The 27,807-nt window shown below is 33.7% G+C and overlaps 1 protein-coding gene across 1 annotated transcript; it reads left to right on the top strand.

The window, feature by feature from the left end:
* The first annotated feature begins 928 nt into the window (after positions 1–928).
* Positions 929–27,807, top strand: LOC131857014 (uncharacterized). The gene is made up of 2 exons (XM_059209000.1): positions 929–1,060; positions 26,607–27,807. The coding sequence occupies exons 1-2, from the start codon at positions 929–931 to the stop codon at positions 27,228–27,230; spliced, it is 756 nt and encodes a 251-aa protein (XP_059064983.1). The 3' UTR covers positions 27,231–27,807.

The following is a 27,807-nucleotide window of genomic DNA, read 5'->3' as shown; positions in this document are numbered from 1 at the left end:
CACCTTCGGTGGGTGATCCACCTCATGTGGAATATTTTACTATTTCTCCTACCTACTACACCTATTTCCTACCTACCCTTGTTTCTCATTGAGCCACATGTCATGTTTGTGTGCTTACATATCCATATAGCCTTGCCTTTATAAGCAAACTCATATTCATTGTATGTAACTATTGATGATCTATCTATTGATGAGAATACAATTTATTCTTGTCCTATATTTTGTCTCTCTATTTTATACTTTTCATTGAGCTCTTGATCTTGGCAAAATCTCTCATGGTATCAGAACCTAAAGGGCTTCTTTGATTAGTAATTTTTGGAGGCTTCAATTTTTAGATCTAGGGAGGTGATATTTTTTGGGGCATCCTACAGCGATTTGGACAACACGGTTGTGTTCGAAAGGCCATTTCCATGAATTTTGACTATAAAGTCGGCCTATTTTGGTGAGGGAAAAAATTTTGCCAATTTTGCTATATTTGAACAGATTTTGCAAAAAAAAAAACATTTTTTATTTTATGCAAAAAATTATTTTCAATTTATTTAAAAACCCCACAAAAAATAATTTATTGTCGGGTTGAAAATTTGTCTGTGAAAAATTAAAAATATATATATATATTTTATATTTTTCGGGGGGGGCTGTCGTACCGTAGAATAAATATTTTTGCAGGGTTTGTTTTTTTTTGTCGGGCCCCCCAACTGGCCATACCCATCGGTTTCCTTGTTCTGCCACTGTCGACGCTCCTGCCCTCAGATCTTCCCCCGATGACTTGCTTCTCTCCTCTGGCGATCTTCGTGCATCCACCCCAACGATCTCCCCATCGTGCTGCCCTGGCCAAGCCGCCCCTACCGTGTCGTCGCTTTCCTCCCGTCCGCAACCTAACCCTGCCCGGTCCCACCATAACGCCACGTCAGTGAACCTGTCGGCAACCATGCAGTGCCACATAAGCGCTCAGTCATTGTACGGATTTGTTGACTCATCTGACACCTCAGCAACCACGCAGATGCCACCTCTGCATCCGTACTACATGGAAAATATAGTCAATACACCACCTCGCTGCCATGTAAGAAGTCGTACCTGGGCCACTTTAGATTTTGTATGCCACGTCAGTGGTGACACATCATATTTCGTACAGTATGGAACCAACCACATGTTGCAACGTGTCATTTCCGTACGGTGAGCCAAAAGGAGCAACGACCATTTTGACGAGCATACAGACGTCAAATTTAATGCAGTGAAATGTTGACATCAACACACATCAGCACTTTTTGAAAATTTTAACCCCCCTCTCATTTGCATTTTTGAAATTACAATTCAACTTCAAATGGCTATATATTGCTCATTTTTGCTCCTTTTTTTGTGCATTTTTTTTAAATGGGCTATAATTTTGTGCTCTTCACAGTGGTGGAGGAATTTTCTGATTTTGATAGATGGATTTTCTGAATTTGCAAATTCTCATAATTGTACCTATCTAATCCCAGATTTTGCAACTTCAGAGGCTTTGTTTGGGGTCACGACCTCCTCTTCAGGTGTCATTTTTTTGAAAGTGCATAATTTTTTGTCTACTTTCATAATCTGCCATTATTTTGCAGTGATTTTGAGTAGAAATTTTACTTTCAGTATTTGGTCAATTTTGGCCTATTTGGTACTTGTAGTTTGCTTGGATCTCAGTATAGATCACTTGCAGTATTTGTTGGAGTCTCTTATAGCCTATTTGAGGCAGTTGTAAGATTTAAATTAGAATTCCACCTTTCCTTGTTTTACAAGTGGCCCATTGCATACGCAGTAAGTATAAAGTGCCAAATCATCATTTTTTTTTGGGGGGGGGGGGTTTCTTGATTGAGTAATTTGAGGGGTGTCTTGTGTGATTTTTCCTCTCTCTATCTTGTGTTTTTTTGTTTTGGTGCTATGGGTTCTCCTAAACTTCCACTTTTAACTCGTCATAATTATGCTTCATGGAAGATAAAGGCATGGAGTAAACTAATGGAACAATGACTCATTCATTATGTAAATGAAACTATAACAACACCGCCCCATCCTAAGGCTGGTCCTAATGCTCAAGTTGAATGGTTCAATAAAAACTCTATGGCACTTAGAACTTTGAGAAAGTATGTATCAGATGGCCTTATTTTTCACATTGATAAGTGTACTACAATTAAAGAGGCTTGGAATATTTATGAGAAATTGTATGGTCAAGTTGATGAGATTAAGGGCTACAAGCTTGATAGTGAAATCACAACTTTGGATCCTAAGGATTTTGATACAATCCAAGATTATGTCACAAAAGCAAATGAGCTAAGAGCAATGCTAAAAGGATTGTGGCATTGACAAAAAGGATGCTCAATTGGTTTATAACTTGTTGGAAAAACTTCTTTCAGAGTATGCAGCCTTTGTATGTAGCTTTCACACCCATAGGTTAGCTCAAGGTTCCTCATACACTTCTCCCTCATTTTATGCCTTCATGGAGATGTTGATACTTGAGCAATCTAAGTTGACTAAGGTGGGGATTCTCAAATCTTCAAATTCACAAGCTTTGGTGGCTAATAGAGGGAATCAAAGCAATCAAGGAAAAGGCAAGAACCAAAAGCAACCTAAGTCTAAACCACAACAAGATGGAGCACAATCCTCCTCTCCACAACAAGGTGATTCTACATCGTCACCTAAGAGGAAATCTAAGGACAATATTATTTGTGCATATTGCAATAAGTCTGGACATGATGAACATCATTGTTACAAGAAGGATATTGATAAGTTGAAGAATCTTCTTGAGAAGAACAAAATCAACCTACCTTCTAAAATGTCTACTTTGACTTCTTCTTCCAAGGATAAAGATAAAGGAAAGGATCACTCTTTTGGGACAGATAAAGGAAAGGAACAAGCTCTTTGTGCTACTACAAATCATGATTCAGGGAGATGGCTTCTAGATTCAAGGGCTTCTCATCATATGGCATCTTCACAGTCTATGGTCTCTTCATTTGAGCCTTGCACCATGCCGCAAATTTTGATGGGCAATCATACATACATGGATGCGATTGGAAAAGGATCTATTGTCATTGGGGATAACTCCTTCAATAATGTGTTGTGTGTACCCCACTTGACAAACAATCTTCTTTCCATCTATCAAATCACGCATGGAGCAACAAGTAAAACTGTGGAGTTCACACCTGATTCAATTGTCATTAGAGACTTGGAGACCAGAGCTATCATTGCGACTGGGGTGGTTGACCATGCATCTCGATTATACTCCTTTTCACATTTTGGTCCTATTCATGAGGTTGATTTTTCCTATGTTAATGATTCAGATTTTGAGGAGAACTTTGGGTACTTGAACTTGGGGATTCTCACATGTGACCCCGTTCTTGAGCCTTGAATTTCATCTCCTCCTATTGATATCACATCACCTATTGCACCTGATGATGTAGCTAGTGCGATAGTTTTGCCTTCTTGTGATTCAGTGTAGCAGGATATATCTTGTCTTCCAGCTTCAATTCATTGGGATGACTAATTGATAGACATTGCAGGTTTGTTTGTGGAGTCCTACATTGTAGATTTGGGAGACATCATTGATGACATTCATCTTCTTTTTGATGAAGATGATCCTTCTTCTATTGTTGCGAGGGAACACTCTGACCCTCTTGTGCATTCTCTACATAGTCATTCTTTAGAGGTTGACATGATTGTGGATACTTTTGTACAGCAGTTGGAGGAGGTCTCTTTATACTTAGAGGAGACATGTGAGTCTTTGGATATTGTTCTACTTTCATCTCCACTAGATCTTGGAGTGCCTTTTTTAGTAGTGTGGAGCAGTTCACCACCTTTGGAGGGGGTAACCTTTAGCATCGACATGGGGACACTTGAGCAGTTTTCAGAGACTTCATTCATCATGAGTATTTTTCCTACATATTCCCTTCATGATTGGGGAGACTTTTTGGATACACCTTTAGTTTTATTTCTTCCCAAGGGGAGGAACGTTGTTCGACGTTCATGGAGTAGTTTCTTCATACATCTTCGAGCTTCTACCATTGGTGCAGATTCTACATTGAGGGGGGGCTACTTGGTCTCTCTTCTTCTCTCATATGGGGGTGACTTTTTCCTCACATGGGGTTTTGTCCTCCTCATACTTCTTTGAGAGTTCCTTTGTATATAGTTTTCATCTCTCTTTTTGGGGGAAGTTTTTTTTCCCATTGGGTTTTTCTCTCTTTCCCCACTTTATGAGAGACTGCATTAGTTTGTGTGCATTTTCATTTGTACATGGGTACCTAACATGGCCTCGTAGTCGGGACCCATCTTGCTTTGCTTAGTTGCATTGTAGACTTAAGTGAATTCCCCTAAGTTGCACTTAAGGGGGGGTGTTGGTGTAATTATTTATTCATGATGGATATGATTACACCTTACTTAAGTTTACTTAGGTTCATGCATATCATAGTAGTTTTCATATAAGACACTTGGGTGTTTGTGCCACTTGAGATAGTGTGTTGTAGAAGATTTCCACATTTTATGGAGTGATCTTGTTATTACTTTATCATATCCACTTATTGTGGAGTGATAATTCCACCTTTAGTGGGTGATCCACCTCATGTGGAATATTTTACTATTTATCCTACCTACCACACCTATTTCCTACCTACGCTTGTTTCTCATTGAGCCACATGTCATGTTTGTGTGCTCACATATCCATATAGCCTTGCCTTTATAAGAAGCCTCATATTCATTGTATGTAACTATTGATGATCTATCTATTGATGAGAATGCAGTTTATTCTTGTCCTATATTTTGTCTCTCTATTTTGTACTTTTCATTGACCTCTTGATCTTGGCAAAATCTCACAATATAACAATATTTTTTAGGTTTAATGAAATTGAACCACCATATTTCATATCGAAAATCAATACAAGAATCTATAAAAGAATAATAAAATAGATCTCAATAAATTATCCAATTTGAAAAGATAAATTAAACATATCATCACCAAGATCAAAGCATCAAGGTAAATAGTAGGCATTATCCTTCATCAATATGAAATATTTGCAAATTATAATTTCTAGTAGATTTTCCATGATAAATTGCATAATTTCATTGCTAACAAAAAGATGTCCAATCCCTTACAAGTATCCACAATGAGAAAATTAATACACACCTTTGTTGCACACAATTTTAGCTAATTCTTAGAACAAAAATTATTGAAACTATCAATTACAACTCAAGTTGGTTGTATTCACCTCTCAAAATAAGATAACTCACTTGAGTTGAGTTATTGCATGTACTTATAAGGATAGTCAATATAAATGAATAACCTAGTTAATAATAATTTAATGTCATGGTGGATTTTGGAAGTGACTTAAGAAATAGGTAATAGCCTCATTCAAGTAGTTCATATGAACAGCCCCTTATGATATTCGGTATTTATTTTTTTAGATTAAATTTACCATTTGATCTTTCTTTGAAGATCTCTGAACTTGGTCAAATATTTTTGTAACTTTCATAGTGTAGCCTTAGCTTTCATCATTCTATCAATTGTCTCCATAGATATCTACTAATTAAGGGAATCGTTGAATTACTTTATTGTTATAGTTGTTAGAAGAACCAATGAATAAATATCAAAAAAGTTACAAGGGAGATCCTTACTACATTTTTGGTCTTGGCTATTGCATTTTGAATTGAGTCATTTCTCTTATTCAACTTGGCCTTACGCTCTTTAAGTTTTTTTATTCTATGTTTACTAGCCTTCAAACACTCCGGAACTATCTCTCAATCATCCTTAACAGGAATTCCCAATAGCCTTACTCATTACAAGGAGTAATTTCATTCTTTGTAAAATTGGGATATACTCCTCCCACATTAAAAGGTCATCATCAATATTTTCTTCAACCTCCATTGCTAAACTTGCCTCATCACTGATATTATGATAGGCTCTTAGTGCTTCACTTATTATCTTGATACCTATAGATTCTAATCCTTCTCTTCATTTAGAGGTAAGTAAGAATCCCTTAAAGATTTGAATGTTAAGCATCCTTATTTAATACTACCAAAATTGTAAGAGTAAGTTAGGTGTTGAAGATTTAATTATTCATACCAAGTGATTGATCTATGATAAATGAGCTATGTTACTTGAGCTTTATGTTCTTTCTTGGTGTTCTTGAATTTCATCATTCACTCAAGTATGGTAGATAAATACAAGTGAAAGGATTAATTTTCTTCCTCTCTATTCAAGGATCCTAGATTGATTTATTGTATAGCATAATTCCCAACTATATTTATGCTTTAGGATTATCTAATATGTGGAATGCTCTCTAATACACTCTAGTACATTTACCATTTCTAGATATAGTAGAGAGTAACCTTGCCCTATTTTACTTGGATTGGGTCTTGAAGAATTCTACAACTAAAGATAATCATCTTCCTCTTGGACATATATTTTTTATCTCTATTAAACACCATAATTAAGCCAAATAAGAAACCTTAAAGCCTCTATTTATGGAGGGTGGGAGGAGAAAGAGGAGTCAATACTACAATCCTAATAATATCTTAGGATCTCTTGGCCTATTCTTTTACTAGAGTAGCTATTTCTCACAATAATCTATCAATGTTTAAGCATTTACCTCTTTCCAGAACTCAGCATACCATCCACCACTATCCATGGTTTGATTTTCTTCCTTATTGTGAGTATAATCAAGGTACTTCTATCTAAGGGGAATAAGGGGGTGAATGAATTGAAATTTCATGAGTTGGAATAATAATATGTGGTGGAGATTGATCTTGAGGTGTAGGTAGGGTTGGTGGAGGACTTTGGATGAGAGGTGATGACGATGGTCAATGATGAGATGGAAAGGGATTTTTCTCCATTGGCACACGTGGAGTTGGTGACCTAATAATAGAAGGAGACTCGGTGACCTCCTTCCTTATCCTAATGAGTGTGATTTCATCTCCTCACTCTCAGTAGACCCAACCATTACTACCACATTTTCTTTCTATTTCCTTTTAGTGGTAGATGCTCTAATTTCACATTAGTTATTTTTGTTTCAATTATTCTTATACTATTGTACTAGTTGATTCCCCAACTTGATCTTTCTTCTCCTTAGCCTTGGAGTGTTGACCCAATATTGGGTATAGATCCTCCACCAATTGCAATGACCCACTTATAACATTTATAATCATGTTTTATATTGAGGAATCTTTAGGAATTAACCAATCCACATCAACTAATAGTTGGTCAAATATTCTCTCAATATGGTGAAATGGATGTAATACCTTTCCATCATCTACCATGTTCAGAGGTTTCTCTACCAACCTACAATCTTTGATCATCTTTATAATCAACCTATAATAATCCTCAATTCTTACTTCATGTTCATCTAAACATTTAGCTTAGTGGTCTTCTAAAGTAGGTTCATTCTTAAAGAATTCTCCTATAAATGGGATGATCTTCCCAATAGGATAAAATTTGTCGCTTATATTTTTCAAGATATTATTGGCCAATGGAACTATTTCTATGTTTGTAATGGGTATGTGCAAGCTAATGAGTCACAAATTCGCGGAAGTCTGCGCGTTGGAAAACGCACTCCGCAAAACAGGCCCCCGTTTTTAAAAAACGGGGGCCCGTTCTAAAAAACGGGGGCCCGTTAATGGTTCGGCCTCCCAAGCCGAAAGGTCACGGGGTGCCGAAGCCAAATAAAACGGGCCCCCGTTTTGTCAGAAAACGGGCCCCCATTTTTTAAAAACGGGCCCCCGTTTACAAACAAAACGGGGGCCCGTTTTTAAAAAATGGGGGCCCGTTTTGAAATTCTATTTTTACCGTTTTTTTGGACAATTTTTCATTTTCACCGTTACAGTGAGTTGACAAGAAGAGATCAAAAACGGGCCCCTGTGCTGTGGTTTCCACTTCAAGCCTCCACCACTATCCCAGGTACACATTCAGTCATCTATTTTCACATTTCATAATTTTCTTGTATATTTTTCTTTTTTTTGTGTGTATTATTTAGTTTTTTTTAATAGTAGCATATAAATAAATTATTTTTTATATTTGTAAATTCTTGATTTTGATCTAAAATATTTTTGAACAGTTAACCCTAAACCGTAATCAACAAATTTAGAAACCAAAACCAAACCTAGATAATTAACAAAATGAAATCGACACAAACAAAAAACTGAAAATGAAATGGAAACAAAAACAAAAACGTTCGAAAATGAAATTGAAATAAAACCGAACATATGTACCTAAATTGTTCTTAATCCTCATTAGGCAATACAAAAGTTACCACTAAATTAGTATAACCTTAAAAGTAATTAACATTACTCTTCAAATTTTAGATATGAAAGTTTAGGCTTAGGTTTATGCCATGTCATGGCATAAAGGTCCTATTATGGTCCTATTATGTCATGTGATGGTATAAAAGGATCAATTATGGACACAATTTTAGAGCAAAGCTAGATAAGTTACTAAAATTGGAGTTTGGTTTACATAGGTTCATAAAGGAAGCTAATATGCCAAATATATAATTCATTAATACAAAATAAAAAATATTCTTGATTTATAATGTTGATTGATAATGAGTTTTCTAAATGGGGTGCTAATTATATATACATCCGAAAGATTTGAAAAATATAATTCCCAAGAAGTATTTTGAATATCTTTAGAAGTATATTGGTATATCTAGAATGTAATTTTTATTATAAAAGATTTAATATATGATTTGAAGTTGGTAGATATTTTGAGGAAGATTTATTAGATTATGTTATGATTAAGCTAATATTAGAAGAATGGTTTTAACAACATCTTTTGGTTTTAAAAGGTGCACAAGGTTTGAAGTTGAAATCATATTCGATTGTATATAATATTAAATTGTTAAGGAGCTATTTTTTAAAAAAATAGTTAATTTAAGATATTAGTTGAAGCTATTTGAGAACGTGAGATAGTCCTAATGAACACACGAATTAAATTAATGAACCTAGGACAATCACAATGAACATATGATAGTCCCAATGAGCCTCAAATGATCCTAATGAATGTAGGGCAGTCTTAATGAACCTAAGAAAGTCCTAATGAGCCTAAGAAAGCCATAATGAACTTGGGACAATCCTAATGAACCTAGGATAGTCCTAATGAACCTACGATAGTGTAAACAAGCCTAGGATAGTGTAAGAAAAAATCACTACAAAAAAGACCTCAAATGCGTTAAATGAATTTCCCAATAACGCACTTGTGTTTATCTTTTTTTGGTCATTTGGCTACCTTTTTTTACAACATCTTGGTGTATACGCCCCTAAGAAGACCTTTTCCTCAAAAATTTCTTGGATCATGAACTCCTCATGTGCACCAAACATAAGTTGCCACTTGGAAGCTTCTAATGCACACAATCCTTTCAATCAATCTACTCCATTGATCTCTCAAAACAATCTTAGTATTTAATCCTCTATCCTTCATGACTATAAATAAATCATTATATGAGCTATTTTCAAGAACTCTTGTAATGCAATGTTATGTTGCCAATTTAAGCACCTTACATCCTATTTTTTATGCTTGCTTGCATACACATATATTGCTAGAATTTAGCAATTCTTTATAGCTTCTATTTTAGTTTATTTATGAAAGAGTATAAATGAAGCTATATTTAAAGTCAAAATTGTAAGATCCCCTCAATCATTGAGGTAGAATTCAAAATTGATTTCACCTCTAATTATATGAAAAATTTAATTTGTCTATACATATCAAAATCTTTCAAAATTTTGCATATTAAACAATAAAATATTGTGATGAACAAGTCTCTAGAGTCTTAAAAACCTTTATTTTCATAAAGTGCCAACACTGCATTTTTTCCCTAAAATATTCTCTTTGATTAATACGAAATTTTAAAATGGTTGCCACTAAAAGTATTAGGTCAACGAAAGGAATTGGGATATTTAAAAATAGGCTTGCATCACTTTTTTAGCTTCATTGAGTTGTAGTTTGTTCATTGACTTAATAATTAAGTGCTTGCAAGCATGATAGTGGACCCCTTTGTGCGTGACCGCATTCCTAAAGCTTTCAATTATTAAAATAAAAAGCATTACGATGTGATGATTTGAAGGAGATGTATTCGTTAAAGAAATATTATGGATGCGTATTAATGAGGATCATATAGTATGTTAGGAATTTTATTTGGAATGTTAGTCAAAATAATATTCTAGTTGATAATTATAAATGCATGTGTAAAATATTGTTGAAATTGATTATTTTAAAAGTAAATATTGCAAGGTTAATTTTCTTTTTAATTGTTGGCATGTTGTGTTGATTTTTATGTAAGAGTTTCATTTCTTATTCAACTTTGTAAGAGAATTTGTGTATGGATTGATATCTTAAATTTTATAGAAAGATTATATATGAAAACAAATGATTCTTCTTTGACATAGAGTTGTATATATTTCATGTATATCTTTATATATGCAGGAGTTCTTTGCTATCATGGATGTCTTTGACATAGATGAACTATTAGGTGAAAATCCCCCACCACAACCCCCTCCTCCTCCTCCTCCACCTCCACCACCACCACCACAACCCCCTAGATTGGATGAAATTCGTTTAAGAGAACGAATTAATGAAAACCTACAAGTGATTGAACAAAACATTGCTGCTATCCAAAATGAGCAAGTCACGCCACCCCATCTTGTAGAGTTTGCAAAATCAATGCAAAATGTTGTCGAGTCAGTTAGATATGTTGATTCTCAATTAGATCAATTTCATAGACGACGACAAAAGTTGCATGATTTTTATGCCGATGGTTTAACTTATAGACAAATCACTGATTTGAAAATAACCAAAGCTCATTTATGTCCATATTTTACCAACCCAAAAACAAGAGAACCAATGCAACCTAACCAGAAAAGAATTTCAATTAGGTGGTGTGTGCATCCAGAAATGGCTAGATACTTTTGGGATAGATGGTGGATGGTTTTTGATTATCCACCACATCGTAATTATGAGGTCTCTTTTTATTTTTTGAAGAAATTATACTGTGAGTTTGTAATGAACCAAAAACCAAATTATTTTGATATTAAGTCATTCCAGGGTGTTGGTCGTGGAATGCCACATCATAGATTAGGGGCACGGAGTAATAATCCCCTACCGGATCCACCCATAGTTCCACTTGTTGCTCCATCGATTCCTGCAGATGTCCAAAATACATCATTCATTTCGACATTAGATGCTTTGACTTCCCTCACAGGTAACCTGAGTGAGCAAGCTGCTCACATGGCATCTGCTCCTCGATGGATGCCACATATGTGTTCGAGTTGTCATGAGACGTGTGTAGGTCCTACTACTGCTGCAGGATCTACTTCAGTTCTAGATGAGCATGATGCAGCAGATGATAGTATGATGACATCTTATATGGATTTTCTTTGCTCGGATGTTCATCTTGACCAGGTATAGATATATATACATGTACATGTCAATCTTTTTATGTACTTCATTAAATATAGGTATAAACTAAGTGCATCTCTTTTTTTATACAATCTAATACTTCATTAAATAAATTTTGTTTATGTAGATAAGGACTACACCTAATATTAGAGTCAATGTTGCATCTACTGGAACACAACTCGGCACACCTTATGGGGTATAGTATAAATTTCTATCTAGACATTGTACTAGATCTTTTTAAGTTAATATGTTATCATCGTATACTATATAAATTTTCATGTTGATACATTGAATGCTTCTTTCTCCTGGATTCAGGTCATGAGGGACCCTCTACATCACATTGAGAAGAGGGTCTGACTATTGTGACACCATCTATGGTATGTATCTTATAATTCTTAAATTAAATATGAACTCTTACAATATTGTAACTTAACTTGAAATTATTTAGTACACATATATATGTTCACTAAATATGATTTCATTAAATGCATGTATGCAGGTGGACACTACCATTAGGATAGGTTATCCTCATAATTTTGATCAGAGCCAATTTGAACGCACATCGACATCCTTTGAGGTATTAATATGTAATACTTAATTTGATCTTATTTTGACTCTTAATTTAAGATTTAATTGGACACTTTGAATTTGACCTTGTACAGGAGTTAGCTAGCACTACATTTGCTGTTGATATTGCACAAGATACTGCTAGAGGAGATACTGCTAGAGGGTCTGATGAGCATATGGTAAGTTTGTAACTTAAATTATGAATTCTACTATATTTGATAAATGATTCTTTTAATAGTTAATTTCAATTAATATTTTAATATTATTTTTTTATTGTACAGCATGAGACAGGTGGATCTGGACCACGTCCCAGGGACAAGAGAGATACTGCTACAGGATCTGATGAGCATATGGTAAGTTTGTAACTTAATTTACGAATTCTACTATATTTGATAAATGATTATTTTAAAAGTTAATTTCAAGTAATATTTTAATATTATTTTTTTATTGTATAGCATGAGACAGGTGGATCTGGACCACGTCCTGGGGACAAGAGAGATACTGCTAGGGGATCTGATGAGCATATGGTAAGTTTGTAACTTAATTTACGAATTCTACTATATTTGATAAATGATTCTTTTAATAGTTAATTTCAAGTAATATTTTAATATTATTTTTTTATTGTACAGCATGAGATGGGTGGATCTGGACCACGTCCCGGGGACAAGAGACCACGAGATGTTATTGATGATAGCACTTAGATTTTACTGTTTATTTGGCTTTGATATGTACTTTTTTATGGACTTTACACATTTGTTTACACGTGCACATACTTTATATATATGGATAGTTGCATAATAGGATTAGATCATATATATTTTGTGCATACTTTATATATTTTGTGCACATTAGATATTATGTGGAGTGAACATCATGTTACCATCTAGACATATATATGGATTAGATATTATATGGATTATGTGGACTTGAAATTTTACTGTTTATTTGGCTCTGATATGTACTATTTTACAGGCTTTACATATTTGTTTACACGTGCACACACATACTTTATATATATGGATAGTTTCATAATAGGATTAGATCATATATATTATACATGCATACTTTATGTGTATTGTGCCCATTAGATATTATGTGGACTTGAAATTATGTGCACATTAGATCATATATATTGACTTGAAATTATGTGGACTTGAAATTTTGTGCATACTTTATATATTATGTGGACTTGAAATTTTATTTATGGAAGTTGTGCTTAAACAACTTTATAGGCATTATGTGGACTTGTAATTTTATTTTTGGAATTTCATTTAAATAGTTCTTGTGATTAGATAAACTAAATGTGCATACATCATGAACTAATTATCGAAACATATCTTATAATTATAACATATATTCTAAATTAAAAAGTATCATTTAACAAATATAATGAATAGAACTTGATTAAAACATAATTATCTCATTCATAAATTTGACCAATAGTCTCTCATTTATGTATATTGTACACAAAATGTAATCAAGAAGACATATCTAAAATAAAATAAACAGTCTATTTAAATAACTTTGTTTTCATTGATGCCTTCTACTTGTGGTAGACCTGAAACAAAATTTTACTAGATTCATTCCGTTATACCATCTGCATCCTCTCTCTTTTGCAAAGCATCTATAATTGTCTCGTGCTCTTCCATAGAGAGAGTCCATAATTGTTTATTAGCAGGCCTGCCATGATATCTATCCAATTTTATATTAGTTGCCACTACCAAATGTGAGTAATGTATAATCTTCTTCTCTAATTCATAATCTTCAAATGCGGGCAATCCATTCTTTCTTGTTAGATATTTGCGTAGCCAAGTGCCAACAACAACCACAGATCCTATTGGATAGTCATAACCATCATCATCTACTCGAGGAGTAGTTAGCTTATGTTTTGGCTCTACACATCGAGCCAACCAATACTCTGTCCCCTCTTCATTGTCCTCTGGTGCAACAATAGCATAGACATGTCCTGTGCACAAAACAATTTTATTTTAATATTTAATGAGAAATAAAAACAAAAATATACACTGTAAGATTTCATAAATTTATGTACTATTTAATAAATCAAAACAAATTTTAAAAATAATTTTACCTTGTTGTATAAGATCTGAAATGCGATCATAGTCATTTGATGCAAACATTTGATCCATATCTTCATCAGTTCTTTCATGCGGATCATTTGCATCTATGGGTGTCAATGATCTTTGTTGCCATTCTTCAACCCATTCTTTATTCTCACAAAATTCCCAATCTCCGGAAACACAAAACTGACAAAAGCAAGCAAGTTGCCTTGTGAATATAGTCCATGTGTTTGAATTAGAACTCTTAAACAAATGCCATTTAGCTGATCCAATGATGGTATTACAATCATGCCGAATAGGAATACTATCTTCCTCTATCAACCAGAAGAAACGTCGAATTGCAGAGTTTTCAGTTGATCCTTTTGACAACTTTGAATTGCACCAATCTACAACTGCACGAGCATCTCTGAATTTCACTGCATCCTCGAATTTCAATTGTTCTCTAGCAAGAGCTCTTTTTATACAGGCACCAGCTCCATCGTGTTCCCCCTTACCATGTCCCGCTTCAAAAAAACTCCATAAATGTTGGACATTGGTTATCTTGTGAACTTTGCATAGCCAATAAAACATTCTTGCATTTTTGAATTGTCCAGTGCAGTTATCTGACCATATCATATGTTGTTTCATGTCAATTTCTCTTTCCTTAAGATTATCATAAAATACCTCGAAGCAATGTTGGACAAACTCTGAAGAGTGTAATCGATTATCACTAACATAGAAATGATACTCCCTCAAAAAATTTATGTTATCTTCTGTACTGTCATGGTCATGTCTATATATAATGTGCACAAATATGGCCACTTGCACTGAGTTGTAGTATTGTGATTGAGTTTCCTCTTGTGGTTTTAGAGTATAATTTTCTGCAAAATCCACAACTGATACTATTGTTCCAACTGGAAATGTGTTCTTGCATATGCGAAACTGTCCATCAAGCCATCAGGCATGTTGGGAATGTTTCACATATTTTGGAACAATATGAGTTTTAAACTCACTAATAAATGCATTCACACTATTCTGTTCTGTAATCAATTCTAAACATTTCCCCATCTTTCCATCCTTTAGAGGGTATTCTATATTTTTAAATCTCCTAACATCAACCATTTTTTGTCCAAACTCAGATGAAACATGTTCATGCAAACATTCACCTATCGAAGAATAGTTCCCACATAAATTGCAAAGACCATAAATGCATGAACTGGAAAGAAATAATTGTTCATTAGGTGGTTTACAAAATAAACTTCCAATAAAATCTTTTATAGTTTCAGGTGGAACATAAACACCACAATCCTGCACAAGATCATTACCATGCAACATACAACGAATATATCAAAAAACATCATAATAGTAATGAAACTGGACATGAGTTTTACAACAACAAGATATTCTTTGTTTATTGATTTTAACATACCAGGGTTTGCATTTTTCAAATGATCTTTGACTAATTCGTAAATTCATTAACACAGATTCATCACTAAATTTTTTAAAGAATTCAGTTTGAGTCATGTCAAGAAGATGTTTTGGATGAGGATCACGAATTTTTGATCCCACCCTTAACTTTAAAACATCTCTAGCATTTGATGAAACTCTAGTGTTATCATGCCAAAATTTTGCAATTAATTGTTTAGTTTCATCATTTAATTTCATGTCCGACCTTTGAAGTCTACCACTAAAACTCCAACAATGGTTTAGTGGATCAATTTCAATTGTGTCTCTTCTTTTGGCCGCTCTTGACAAGGTTCTACGATGTAAGTTCAAATAGCCACTTATATCACTTAACATTCTTTTACTAACAATCATTTTGTCAACTATAGCAGTCGTTATAACTCTACGTGTTGCATTCTTATCTTTAGATCGACTTGTTTTTCCTATAGAATCGATGGCACTGGCAACAGTAGATACAACTTGCTTATATGATTCATCTTTTCTTTTTGGTTTTGCATAAATACCTATTTTTTTCATGACTTTACACATTTTTAACATTTTTATTAATTGTAGCATTAATTGACATTGGAATCCTAACTTTTTATTATAGAAAAATTGTTTATATAATCTGTTTGCATGTGTTCTGATTTGCCTCCAAGAAACTAACCCATTAAGATTATCTAGCACATTGCTATCAATAGTAAACAAATTACATTCATTTTCTTTTAGAGAGGGTGGTGTAATATTTTCAATTTTTATTTCTTTTCGTATTGGTGTATGAAATTTATATCCAGCTTCATTTAAATCAGCAATTTGATTGGCATCATAGTCATCAGGATTTAAAAACATACCAGGATTCGCATCCACATCAACATTTGCATCAACAGTCATACCCGTGTGTGGTTCTACATTTCTTGCATCCATCATGATGTCTTCAATGGTCTCATCTACAACGGGCACTGAACTAGATGCTTCAGAAGTGTTATTCAATTGTCGTTGTTGTGATCTTTGATCTCTTTGGCGTTTTGCCTCCTTCTCTCTTTGTGCTTGAATTTCGTCCATTGTCATTGTCCTCTTTTTTTTTCTTTTGACGTTGCTTAGAACCCATTTTTACAAACTCGTCTTCAAAAAATAATATTTTTTATTGAGTTCTTCAAAAAATCGTGTAAAAAATATTAAAAAGTACTGCCAAATGATGTAAAAAATCTTTGTCAGTACGGATTTCAATGATAGTGTGGTAAATTGATGCAATCTATTTTTTTTTTTACAGTAACGGTTATTTAGAAACGGGGGCCCGTTATTTAAATAACGGGTCCCCGTTTTAATAACGGGCCCTCGTTTCTAAAAACGGGGGCCCGTTGTTAAATCCAATGGGCAAAAAATGAAACGGGCCCCCGTTATGCAAAATTTGAATTCACAACCCGCCACTTGCCTCGGGATTAGGCACGGGATAGGCCTGGGATGGCCATACCTGAGACATGAACCTGCAAATTCAAAGCTCCATGAATGAAAGCACAAATATGATGAAATGAAATAGTTTACGTGCCTCTAATCAAAGAATTTTTATACGGAATTGAAACCCATTTCAGATTACACTGTCTAGATTCTAAATATGTAAATTAATTTAAAAATTGATTATTTTAACTATTTTTCATTTAATTTATACTAAATCAGGTTCATAAATTTGAAATATTAACTAATTTTCTTAATTTAATAACTTATTTATTTTAATGAATTTTGAAAAAAAAATTATATGTCATCAATCTACACAAAATTCTTTTCAATTTAAAAAAAAAAAATTTCAAAAAATGCTAAGTTTACGTCAAATTATGTGGGTCGTACACGTCAAATTTTTAAAAAGATAATTACGGCCATTAAAAAATTAATTTAAAAAAAAATATTTGAAAAAAAAATACAGAAAAATATGCTCATCAATTTCAATGTGTTACAAACCATTTCCCAAAACGGTTTGAGAAAATAATTTTAATTGTGTCAAAAAGTGTGGGTCGTACACATGCATGGTATGGTCCTGAAACAGGCATTTTTAAAACATAGTTTTTAGAACTCCATTCAAAAAGTTATTTTTTATTATGTGGGTATTAAAATAAATTACATATTTGAAAAGTACACTCAGAGAGCTATCTTTTATATTACTGACTTTTTCCAAGATTCAATCTCTAAGTGTTTCAAAATTTAAGCTCAAGTGAGACAAAACCTGAAAAACAGGGAAAACACTTCCACTTTTTGGCCAAAAAGTGGACTCATCTTCTTGCACTGACCCTAATCTTAGCAAATTGCATATTGGCACATTAATATACCCCCATCTTGATAGGGAATATATATCTATATTTATGTAAGGTTCTCTCCCCTTAAATTATATAACAAGATAAATTAAATTCTCATATTTACAATAATTTAAACATGAAAGATAATAACTCAATATTTACACAAAATGTCAAATACATCCCTAATTTAATAGTGTTTAATCTAGGTATTAGCACATGAAACTGAGATAAATAATAGTACAAAGTAGGCTCTCAAGCCATACAACCAACTCAATACCAATAATAATATTCATTATAAATGATACTTAAGAAATGATATATGAAATATTCTAATCAATGAGTCTTCGAATGCCACCAACCCCAATAGTCATGCACAAGATCGATAGATTAGAACATGGCTCAAGTGCTTTTTCACCCAACCATGAAGCTTACACTTCCTCAAATACTTTATGACACACAAGATACCTGACCTTGCATGTAATGCCTAGCAACCTAGAAACAATAGATAGGAAGGAACACCAATGCAATTTGACATTTCTAACATGAGCATGCAATGTCCTACTATCAGGATATGGCAAAGAAACATATTAATATATTTTTTCTAGGTTGCATTCATCTATTTCAATGAATACATAGATTTGGCCAAAGCGCTTAAAATACCTGATTTTCTCATAAAGAGGATCAACCTTATCTGTTGTTCCATATTTAGCACCCATCATGGTAGATAAATGCATCACACACACAACAAATAACTACATTCTTTAATGAATGCCATAATAAGAAAAACGTGTGTATGCTATTTTAACTAACTTCTTTCTTTTCATGCAAATGATAACATCATGATGCTACATGCATTCATTTCCTACTCATGAAATCATGTATAAATTATGTATTTACATATATCTTACTAAGCATAAATGACATATATATGATTCTTTGTGCATAGTGTTCTATAATATGAATGATCCTGCATTACCTATTTCCAATGAAAATGCAATCTAAATTTCATTGTTTTCTAACCACAATCATGCTTCTTGTAACAAGCAATAAAGAAATTTCAATCATAGAGCAAAAGAAACAAGTGATTTCCCTATGAAAGCATATATATGTGTGTGTGTGTGTGTGTGTGTGTGTTACCGTATGCATGTATATGATAAGATATATATACATATTTATATATAAGAATATACTATTAATGAAAAAGAAAAATCCTTTTTTAATGCTTTCCATGCTCAAAACAAATCTGATTTCATATACTAAACTGACTTCATAATCAATTGTGATTTATAAACAAACATGATCTTATAAGCAAATCTGAATCTATAAACAATGAACGCAGCTATTCTGACTCCAAAATATTAGATTTCTTAAACATTTATAGTTTCATACTGCAGTTATAAAAAGATCATCATTCACATCATACAATCACCTATTCTATATTTGTACATTTGAACAGTTATATGTGTATGTATATGCATATACATACAGACATACTCATACGTCATGCTGACTTAAAAATCAGATACATAGAAATGTCATAATTTCTATAATGTGCATGATAAAGAAAGCAAACAACAGTTGTATATCTATGTATTTTCCTAAATAAGGAACAGATTTTTTTTTAGTATATACATATATATGAATGCGTAAGTTACAAATCAAACCAACAAAGGAAGCGATATACAAATCTGAAAAAAAAGCACTGTAACACTATAATTTCAACGAATTTTTCCAATGAAAGTGAAAGAAAGGTAAGAGTAATTTATACATGTAGGAAACTAATAGTGATAATGTGCGAGTTGTGGTGGGTTGCGAGTTGTGGTGGGTTGCCCTATTTTTGAGCTTCCATCAATGCATCAATTCATGCATAAAATGAAACTGCAGTTTACTCATGCTAGCGCCCAAAACCAGTCGTGACAAATTGAACTAAGCTTTTATATTTTTCAAGCCTAACTTACCACTCGATTTTAGATAAAATAGCAGATATTTTATATAGTGTGTGAGAGACCAGAATTACTGACGGATATGTGTGTATCTTTGTAACTTACCTACAAAGCTCCAACAAAATTGATTTTTCAGTTGGATACCTAGGAATCTTGTACGGTTCCTTATGGAAAAGAGAAGCTCTGATATATGTGCTAACTATGGATAATGTCGTTGTACCTTTGTTTCTCTCAATTGGAATGAGCCAACTCTTTTACGTCTTGGAAAATTAGCTTGATAAGCCAACTAATACAATTAATATGATGTCTATGAAATTTTGTACTTTACAATAGATCAATCAATTTGTTGTGTAGATTATCATTAGGGGCAGTTCCCCGATTCGTTTTCTTTTTTCTACCATCTTAAAATGAAATAACACATCTAGTGGTGGAATCCCTTAACATGAGCATATCCATACACCCAACTAAGGAGTGCGATAAGTTCTTTTGCATCCTCTTTGAATTCACTTTTATATTATGCATCTTCCATTTTCTATGCAGACATCCTAGGTATGAGGAGAAGGTGGTCATTAATGAAACCAATGTCCATTTTGTTCAGCTTCTCGTAAAAATTCAAGGCCTTCTTCATATCAATGCTTTCATATTTTGCATACACAAGAAGACAAAAATATATATATCTCTATCATCTTTGGACTGATGTCTAATACACACTCACCAAATAGACCAAATACTTTCCTCTACCTTTGATCATAATGTGGGGCACAAGATAGAACTAGCTCAAGAGACTACACTAAGATTGGGAAAGTAGCTATATTAGCCAACCCGAAGCTTGCTAAACATTTTTCCATCAAAATTTTGTCTCCCTCTCTATGCATTCTCTACAAGAATTCAACAATGTGAACATGGCCTATATTTGCATCATTTATCCTATTCTATGGAGCAAAAACTTTAAAGGCGTATTGTACCCCTTGAATTTATGCTTTATCTTGGCCTAGACTCTTAGAATAGTATGGATGGAGATGGATGAGGATATGTGGATTTGGATGATATTGAGGATGAGATATAGAGAGATCAAGGAAGGGCCCAAGAGTTCCATTAATGGTATCCCTTGAAGAAATGCCACAATGGATAATGGCAATTGGAACTATGCTCATAGACATTGGTAGTATGTAATTTTTAACATTACACTAGTATACAATAATAAGCACTTAAGTGATCAAACATCAATCACATGAGAAATAAAATAAATTATAGCTCCCAACATTGAAACAAATGCTTTGATTCAAAGTGTAATTCTCCAAGCTTCACACCTAATACATTTGCTCAAATAATATTTTTTCAATTGAAAAAGCAACATAAGAATTACTCCCCAAGACATAAAAAGGACATTATGATGATGTTCTATGTGATATGCAAGCACAATCCATCAACACCAGTACTCCAATCATAGTGGAAACAAGTGAAATACTTATAAGTTGTGTAAAAAGTTCACCACAATTATCCTAAGAGAAAGTGGAGTTCTACTATAACAACAATCGAGTCGTAACCTATAATCACTTTTTCTCATGAACACAATACAAGGGTAGAATTGGGTAGCCAAAAACCTCAAATCAAATCCTTACCATAGATAATGATGCCCATATTATCAAGGGAAACATATATAAGAGGTCTAGTACAATAAAGGATACCATACATCAACTAATAAAAATAGCCACCAATTTCTTATACATATAGTATGATGAGGATTGAAAATACCTCTAATAAATTTCACAACTCAAACAATGCCAAAACATAAAGGGTATAGTTTCATAATATTTTACTTTACTATAAGATGCAATCCCTCAAACAATTCGAATGCAAACTTACCAATTTCATGTAAAGGCACACTTCCCATTAAAAAGTGGTACCATCTCCTAATTAGGGATACCCATCAATCGAGCATCAACATTGAAAGATTCAAAAGGCCAAGGGGAACAAATTTACAAATTTTCTCCAAAAATGATTAGAAGTACCTATTATTTCAGGATCTAGAGGAATATAGTGCCCAAGAACAACTAAAGCGCCCAAGAAGGACACTAGCATAGTAATGGGATACTAGCATACCACATTATAGCCCTACCCTGGTAAGTTATGGTCCTAACCTAAAGATATTGTCAATTTTTAGCACTAGTATCTAGAGGTAGAGGCTAAATAAAATATTTCCATATGACCCTCACTAACGAAATCATATTGAACACTCTATAAGGTTTCTCTAACATGGGAAACACTCACAAACAACTAAAAAATGAAGTTGGGTGATTAGGACATCACACATCATCTCACAGTACACTTGATGTTTGAAACATGTAAAAAAAGAAGATTTACTTCCCAAAGTGTAGGGAGATACATACAAGGTTATCTAAAATGAATTCAAGGATATGAGAGAGGAAGTGAATGCTCACAACATAGCCCACTCTCTCTCACTTCACAAGGTGATAAATAAAATGACTAGATGACACCACCTTACAACATGTTTGTATAGATAAGCATGAGGATAGGGGAATGAATCTATCAAACATCTCAATAATACCATACATGATCATTTCCAATGCATTAAATTAATTTTATCACCAAATTCAATATGATCTAAATTTATTTTATCGACATATCAAGAATGATAAAAAGAATAAGAAATGGAATGCACATTCAACATTCAACACCAACTTCAAGACATAATAAAAAATAAATGATATCTTTATCACCAATTTGTAGGAGGCTCCAATATAAAGTATACAATTACATACAAATGATGAAATTACATATAAAGGTATCAGATAGGAAGTGGATGCTCACATCATAGCCTACTCACTCTCCCATCACAAGATGAAAAATAAAATGACTAGATGACACCATCTTACAACATATGTATATGCATAAAGACAAGGATAGGGGAATAAATCTATCTAACATCTCAATAATACCATACATGGTAATTTCTAATGCATGAAGTTTATTTTGGATACCTAGGAATCTTGTACGGTTCTTTATGGAAAAGAGAAGCTCTGATGTATGTGCTAACTAAGGATAATGACGTTGCACCTTTGTATCTCCCAATTGAAATGAGCCAACTCTTTTATGTCTAGGAAAATTAGCTTGATAAGCCAACTAATACAACAAATACGATATCATATGAAATTTTGTACTTTCCAGTAGATCAATCAATTTGTCATGTAGAATATCATTAAGGGTAGTTCCCCAATTTATTTTATTTTTCCTACTATCTTAAAATGAAATAACACATCTAGCAGTGGAAATCCTTAGCATGAGCATATCCATACAGCCTATTAATGAATGTGATAAATTCTTTTTCATCCTCCTTGAATTCACTCTTGTATTATACATCTTCCATTTTCTATGCAGAAATTATAGGTATGTGGAGAAGGTGGTCATTAATGAAACTAATGTCCATTTTGTTTAGCTTCTCATAAAAATCTAAGTCCTTCATATTTTATATACACAGGAAGACAAAAATATATCTCTATCATCTTTAGACCGGTGTCTAGTACAAACTCACCAAATAGACCAAATACTTTCTTCTACCCTTGATCATAATGTTGGGCACAAGATAAAACTAGCTCAAGAGACTACACTAGGATTGGGAAAGTAGCTATCTTAGCCAACCCAAATCTTGCTAAACCTTTTTCCATCAAAAATTTGTCTCGCTCTCAATGGATTCTCTACAAGAATTTAGCAATGTGAACTTGGCCTATATTTGCATCACTGTTGTTGTTGTATGGAGAAAAAAATATAAAGGGGGATTGCACCCCTTGAATTTATACTTCATCTTTGCCTAGACTTTTAGAATAGTATGGATGGAGATGGATGAGGATATGTGGATTTGGATGATATTGCAGATGAGATATAGAGAAATCAAGGAAGGACACAAGTGTCCAGTTCCATTAACGGTATCCCTTGAGGAAGTGTCACAATGGACAATGGCAATTGGAACTATGCTCATAGACATTGGTAGTATGTAATTTTTAACAATACATTAGTATACAATAATGAGCACTTAAGTAATCAAACATCAATCACATGAGCAATGAAATAAATAATAGGTATAAGCATGGAGTTGTGTCACACTTTGGGCCAACTGAGGGTAGTCTGACTGAACTACCCCTGGGCCGCATGGCACCACGTGGCACCTACGTGATGCCGAAATGGCACTGGGAGTCCAGTCAGACTCCCTTAGTTCAAATGAGTCCATTCAAAAAAAATTCAAATCTTTTTTTATAGTTGAAATAAGGGTAGTTTGGTTGGGACCAAACTGAGTTCAACCGAACTAGCCTATGTGTCATGTGATGCACAAAAAAGGTGAAAAACTTTGTATTTCTGAAACTTTTCATTTTTGCTCAATTTTTCTTCACACGGATTTTTTCTTTTACAAAAATCTAAAAATACCCTTTTGTAGAGCTCGAAGTCACGAATCTAGACATATAATTGTTTTAGTATTTTGATTAATTTTAATATTTTCTATTAATTAAACATTGTGAGTAGCTTTTTAAAGTTAAAAAAGAGGCTGATTAGAAATTTTAAAAAATATATATTAAATGATATTAAAAAAAAATTAAAATTCATTCTTTTTTTTTGGTGACGCCGACTAGAACCCTTGGTTTTCAGCATTTTTCAGCAATGAAAAATCTATCTTTGAATTTATAAAAAAATATCAATTTTTTCCTAATTTTTTTTAAAAATAACAAACATAAATTTCATTCATATTTCTACATTTGATCAGTTTACATCATTTCAAAATTCAATTTAGAAATGCCACTTTTATGCGGGTGAAGTTAAACAGATTTAGTTGTGTTGGTCAGTTCCTTTATAAAAGTGTGACACAACATTGTGCTTTTACCCTAATAGAGCTCCAAATATTGGAACAAGTGCTTTGTTCAAAGTGTAATTCCCCAAGATTCTCACCTAATAAATTTGCTAAGATAATATTTTTTCAATTGAAAAAGCAACATAAGAATTACTCCTCGAGACATAAAAAAGACATTCTGATGATTTTCTATGTGATGTGCAAGCACAATACATCGACGCCGCTACTCCAATCATAGAGGAAAAGAGTGAAATACTTAGAAGTTGTGTAAACAATTATCCTAATAGAAAGTGCAGTTCTACTATAACAACAATCAAGTCATAACCTATAAGTACTTTCTCTCATGAACAAAACACAAGGGTAGAATTAGGTAACCAAAAAGCTCAAATCCAATCCCTTACCACAAATAATGATGCCCATTATCAAGGGAAATATATAAGAGGTAGTACAATAAAGGATACCACACCTACTAATAAAAACAACCGCCAATTTCTTATAAATATAGTATGATTAGGATTGAAAATACCTCTAATAAATTTCACAACAACTCAAACTACACCCAAACATAAGGGGTATAGCTTCATAATATTTTACTCTACTAGAAGCTGAAATCCCTCAAACAATTTGAATGCAAACTTAAGACCAATTTCGTGTAAAGGCACACTTCACATTAAAAAGTGGTAACATCTCCTAATTAGGGATACCCATCAATCAAGCATCGGCATTGAAAGATTCAAAATGTCAAGGGGAACAAATTTACAAAGTTTCTCCAAAAGTTATTAGAAGTGTCCATTATTTGAGGATCTAGAGGAATATAGTGCCCAAGGACAACTACAACACCCAAGGACACTAGTATAGTAATGGGATACTAGCATACCACATTACAGCCCTACCCTAGTAAGTTATGATCTCAACCTAGAGATATTGTCAATGTTTAGCACTAGTATCTAGAGGTAGAAGCTAAATAGAATATTTTCATAAGACCCTCACTAACGACATAATATTGAACACTCGATAAGGTTTATCTAACATGGGAAACACTCACAAACAACTAAAAATTGAAGTTGGGTGATTAGGACATCACACATCATCTCACAGTACACTTGATGTTTCAAACATGTATAAATAGAGGATTTACTTCCCAAAGTGTAGGGAGATGTACAAGGTTATCTAAAATGAATCCAAGGATATGAGACGGGAAGTGAATGCTCACAGCATAGCCCACTCACTCTCACTTTACAAGGAGATCAATAAAATGACTAGACGACACCACCTTACAACATGTTTGTATGCATAAGCATGTAGATAGAGGAATGAATCCATCTAACATCTCAATAATACCATACATGATCATTTCCAATGCATTAAGTTCATTTTATCACCAAACGAAATATGACCTAAATTTATTTTATCAACAAATCAAAAATGATTTTAAAAAAAAACATAAGAAATGGCATGCACATTCAACATTCAACATTCAACACCAACTTCAAGACATAATAAAAAAAATGATATCTTTATCACCACTTTGTAGGAGGCTCCAATATAAATTATACAATTACATACAAATGATACAATTGCATATAAAGGTATGAGATAGAAAGTGAATGCTCACATCATAGCCTACTCACTCTCCCATCACAAGATTAAAAATTAAAATGATTAGACGACACCACCTTACAACATGTGTATATACATAAAAGACAAAGATAGAGGAATGAATCTATCTAATATCTCAATAATACCATACATGATCATTTCTAATACTTATTACTTAGTTCATTCTGTCACCAATTCAAAGATGATTTAAATTCATTTTATCGATGTATCAGTAATGATAAAGAGAATAAGAAATAGAATGCACATTCAACACCAACTTGAAGACATAATAAAAAAGAATGATATCTCTATCACCACTTTGTAGGAGCTCCATTATAAACGATACAAACTGTACAAATAATGACTCCAATATCATATTGAATTATGCTTTTTACTTATTGTATTTGACGATCTGCATACACCCAAGGAAGTCACTGTTATTAGGTATGTTTCCTTCTGCAGACGCACGCAACAACCCCACTGAACTCCATAAATAATCCACCCCACCCATCCTCATCTTCCACTCACACTTCCATTCATTTCAATTCTCAATTTCTCTATTGCAGCTCCTTTGAAGGTTCGAATCGCTCTACAGAGCTGGCTAGTTTAAACCCAATCCTGGAGAAGCAAAACGAGGAGACAATTCAGCAGCTGTACGATGCGCTTGGGTCAGGCGACGCAGAGACGGTGCAGAGCATTTTGGCACCCGACCTTGAGTGGTGGTTCCACGGCCCCGCTGGCTGTGAATATCTCATGCGCCTCCTCACCGGCCTTTCTGATCACACCTGCCTTCCATTTCTTCCGCAAACAATCACCGGGGTTGGAGACAAGGTGTTTGTGGAAGGTCGTGTGAATGAGTCCCTCTACTGGGTGCACGTCTGGAGTGTGGAGAATGGGATAGCTACACAACTTCGAGAGTATTTCAATACATCTCTCACTGTCACTGAATTTCGCCCCCCGCCTTCTTCTTCTCCTTCAACTTCTTCTTCCTCGCACAGAAGATCATGTGTTTGCAATCTCCTCTGGCAGAGCGAGCTTAGCGATTCTGACGGAGAATCGTTGCCCGGCCTCGTCCTCGCCGTATGATAACATCGTTTATCAGTGCTCCGCCATAGATAAGTGAAGGAGAAAAGCTGTGTGTATCTGTGTGTTTGTTTCCGAGATGTAGCTTTTGTGGGTGTTTGTGCAACTTAGAAATGTAACTCTTCGTGGGTTTGTGTCTTTACCTAGTCCTCTATAACAGTGGACGTTCTAATATAGAAATAAAGATATGTCTACGTATGGGAATGAGGCCTGTATAGAAACACACATCATATAAGTGACATAGACTCCACTAGCGAGTGTATGATGGATTGTATAGGGTTAGGTTTGAAGAGCGTATTTGAATTGGTGGGTTCTAGTGGAAAAGCTAGTCTAATTTTACATGAGTTGTTTGATCAAGTCAAAGTTTAGAGTGTGTCGTTTGTGTAATTTTACATGAGCAGTCTGAGCAAGTCAAAGTTTAAAGTGTGTTGTTTAAGCTAAACCTATGAATAGTGTGTGTATGGTGGACTCGAACGTTAATCTTGAAGCTTTTATCTACTTTGGTTTTCCGTACGTAGTAAACTATGTATATGTGATCAATGAATTTCACATTTGTGAAAGTGTTTTACAAAAAAATGTA

The sequence above is a fragment of the Cryptomeria japonica genome, chromosome 7, assembly GCF_030272615.1.
Source record: "Cryptomeria japonica chromosome 7, Sugi_1.0, whole genome shotgun sequence".
NCBI lineage: Eukaryota > Viridiplantae > Streptophyta > Pinopsida > Cupressales > Cupressaceae > Cryptomeria > Cryptomeria japonica.
This window is presented reverse-complemented; position numbering and strand designations above follow the sequence as displayed.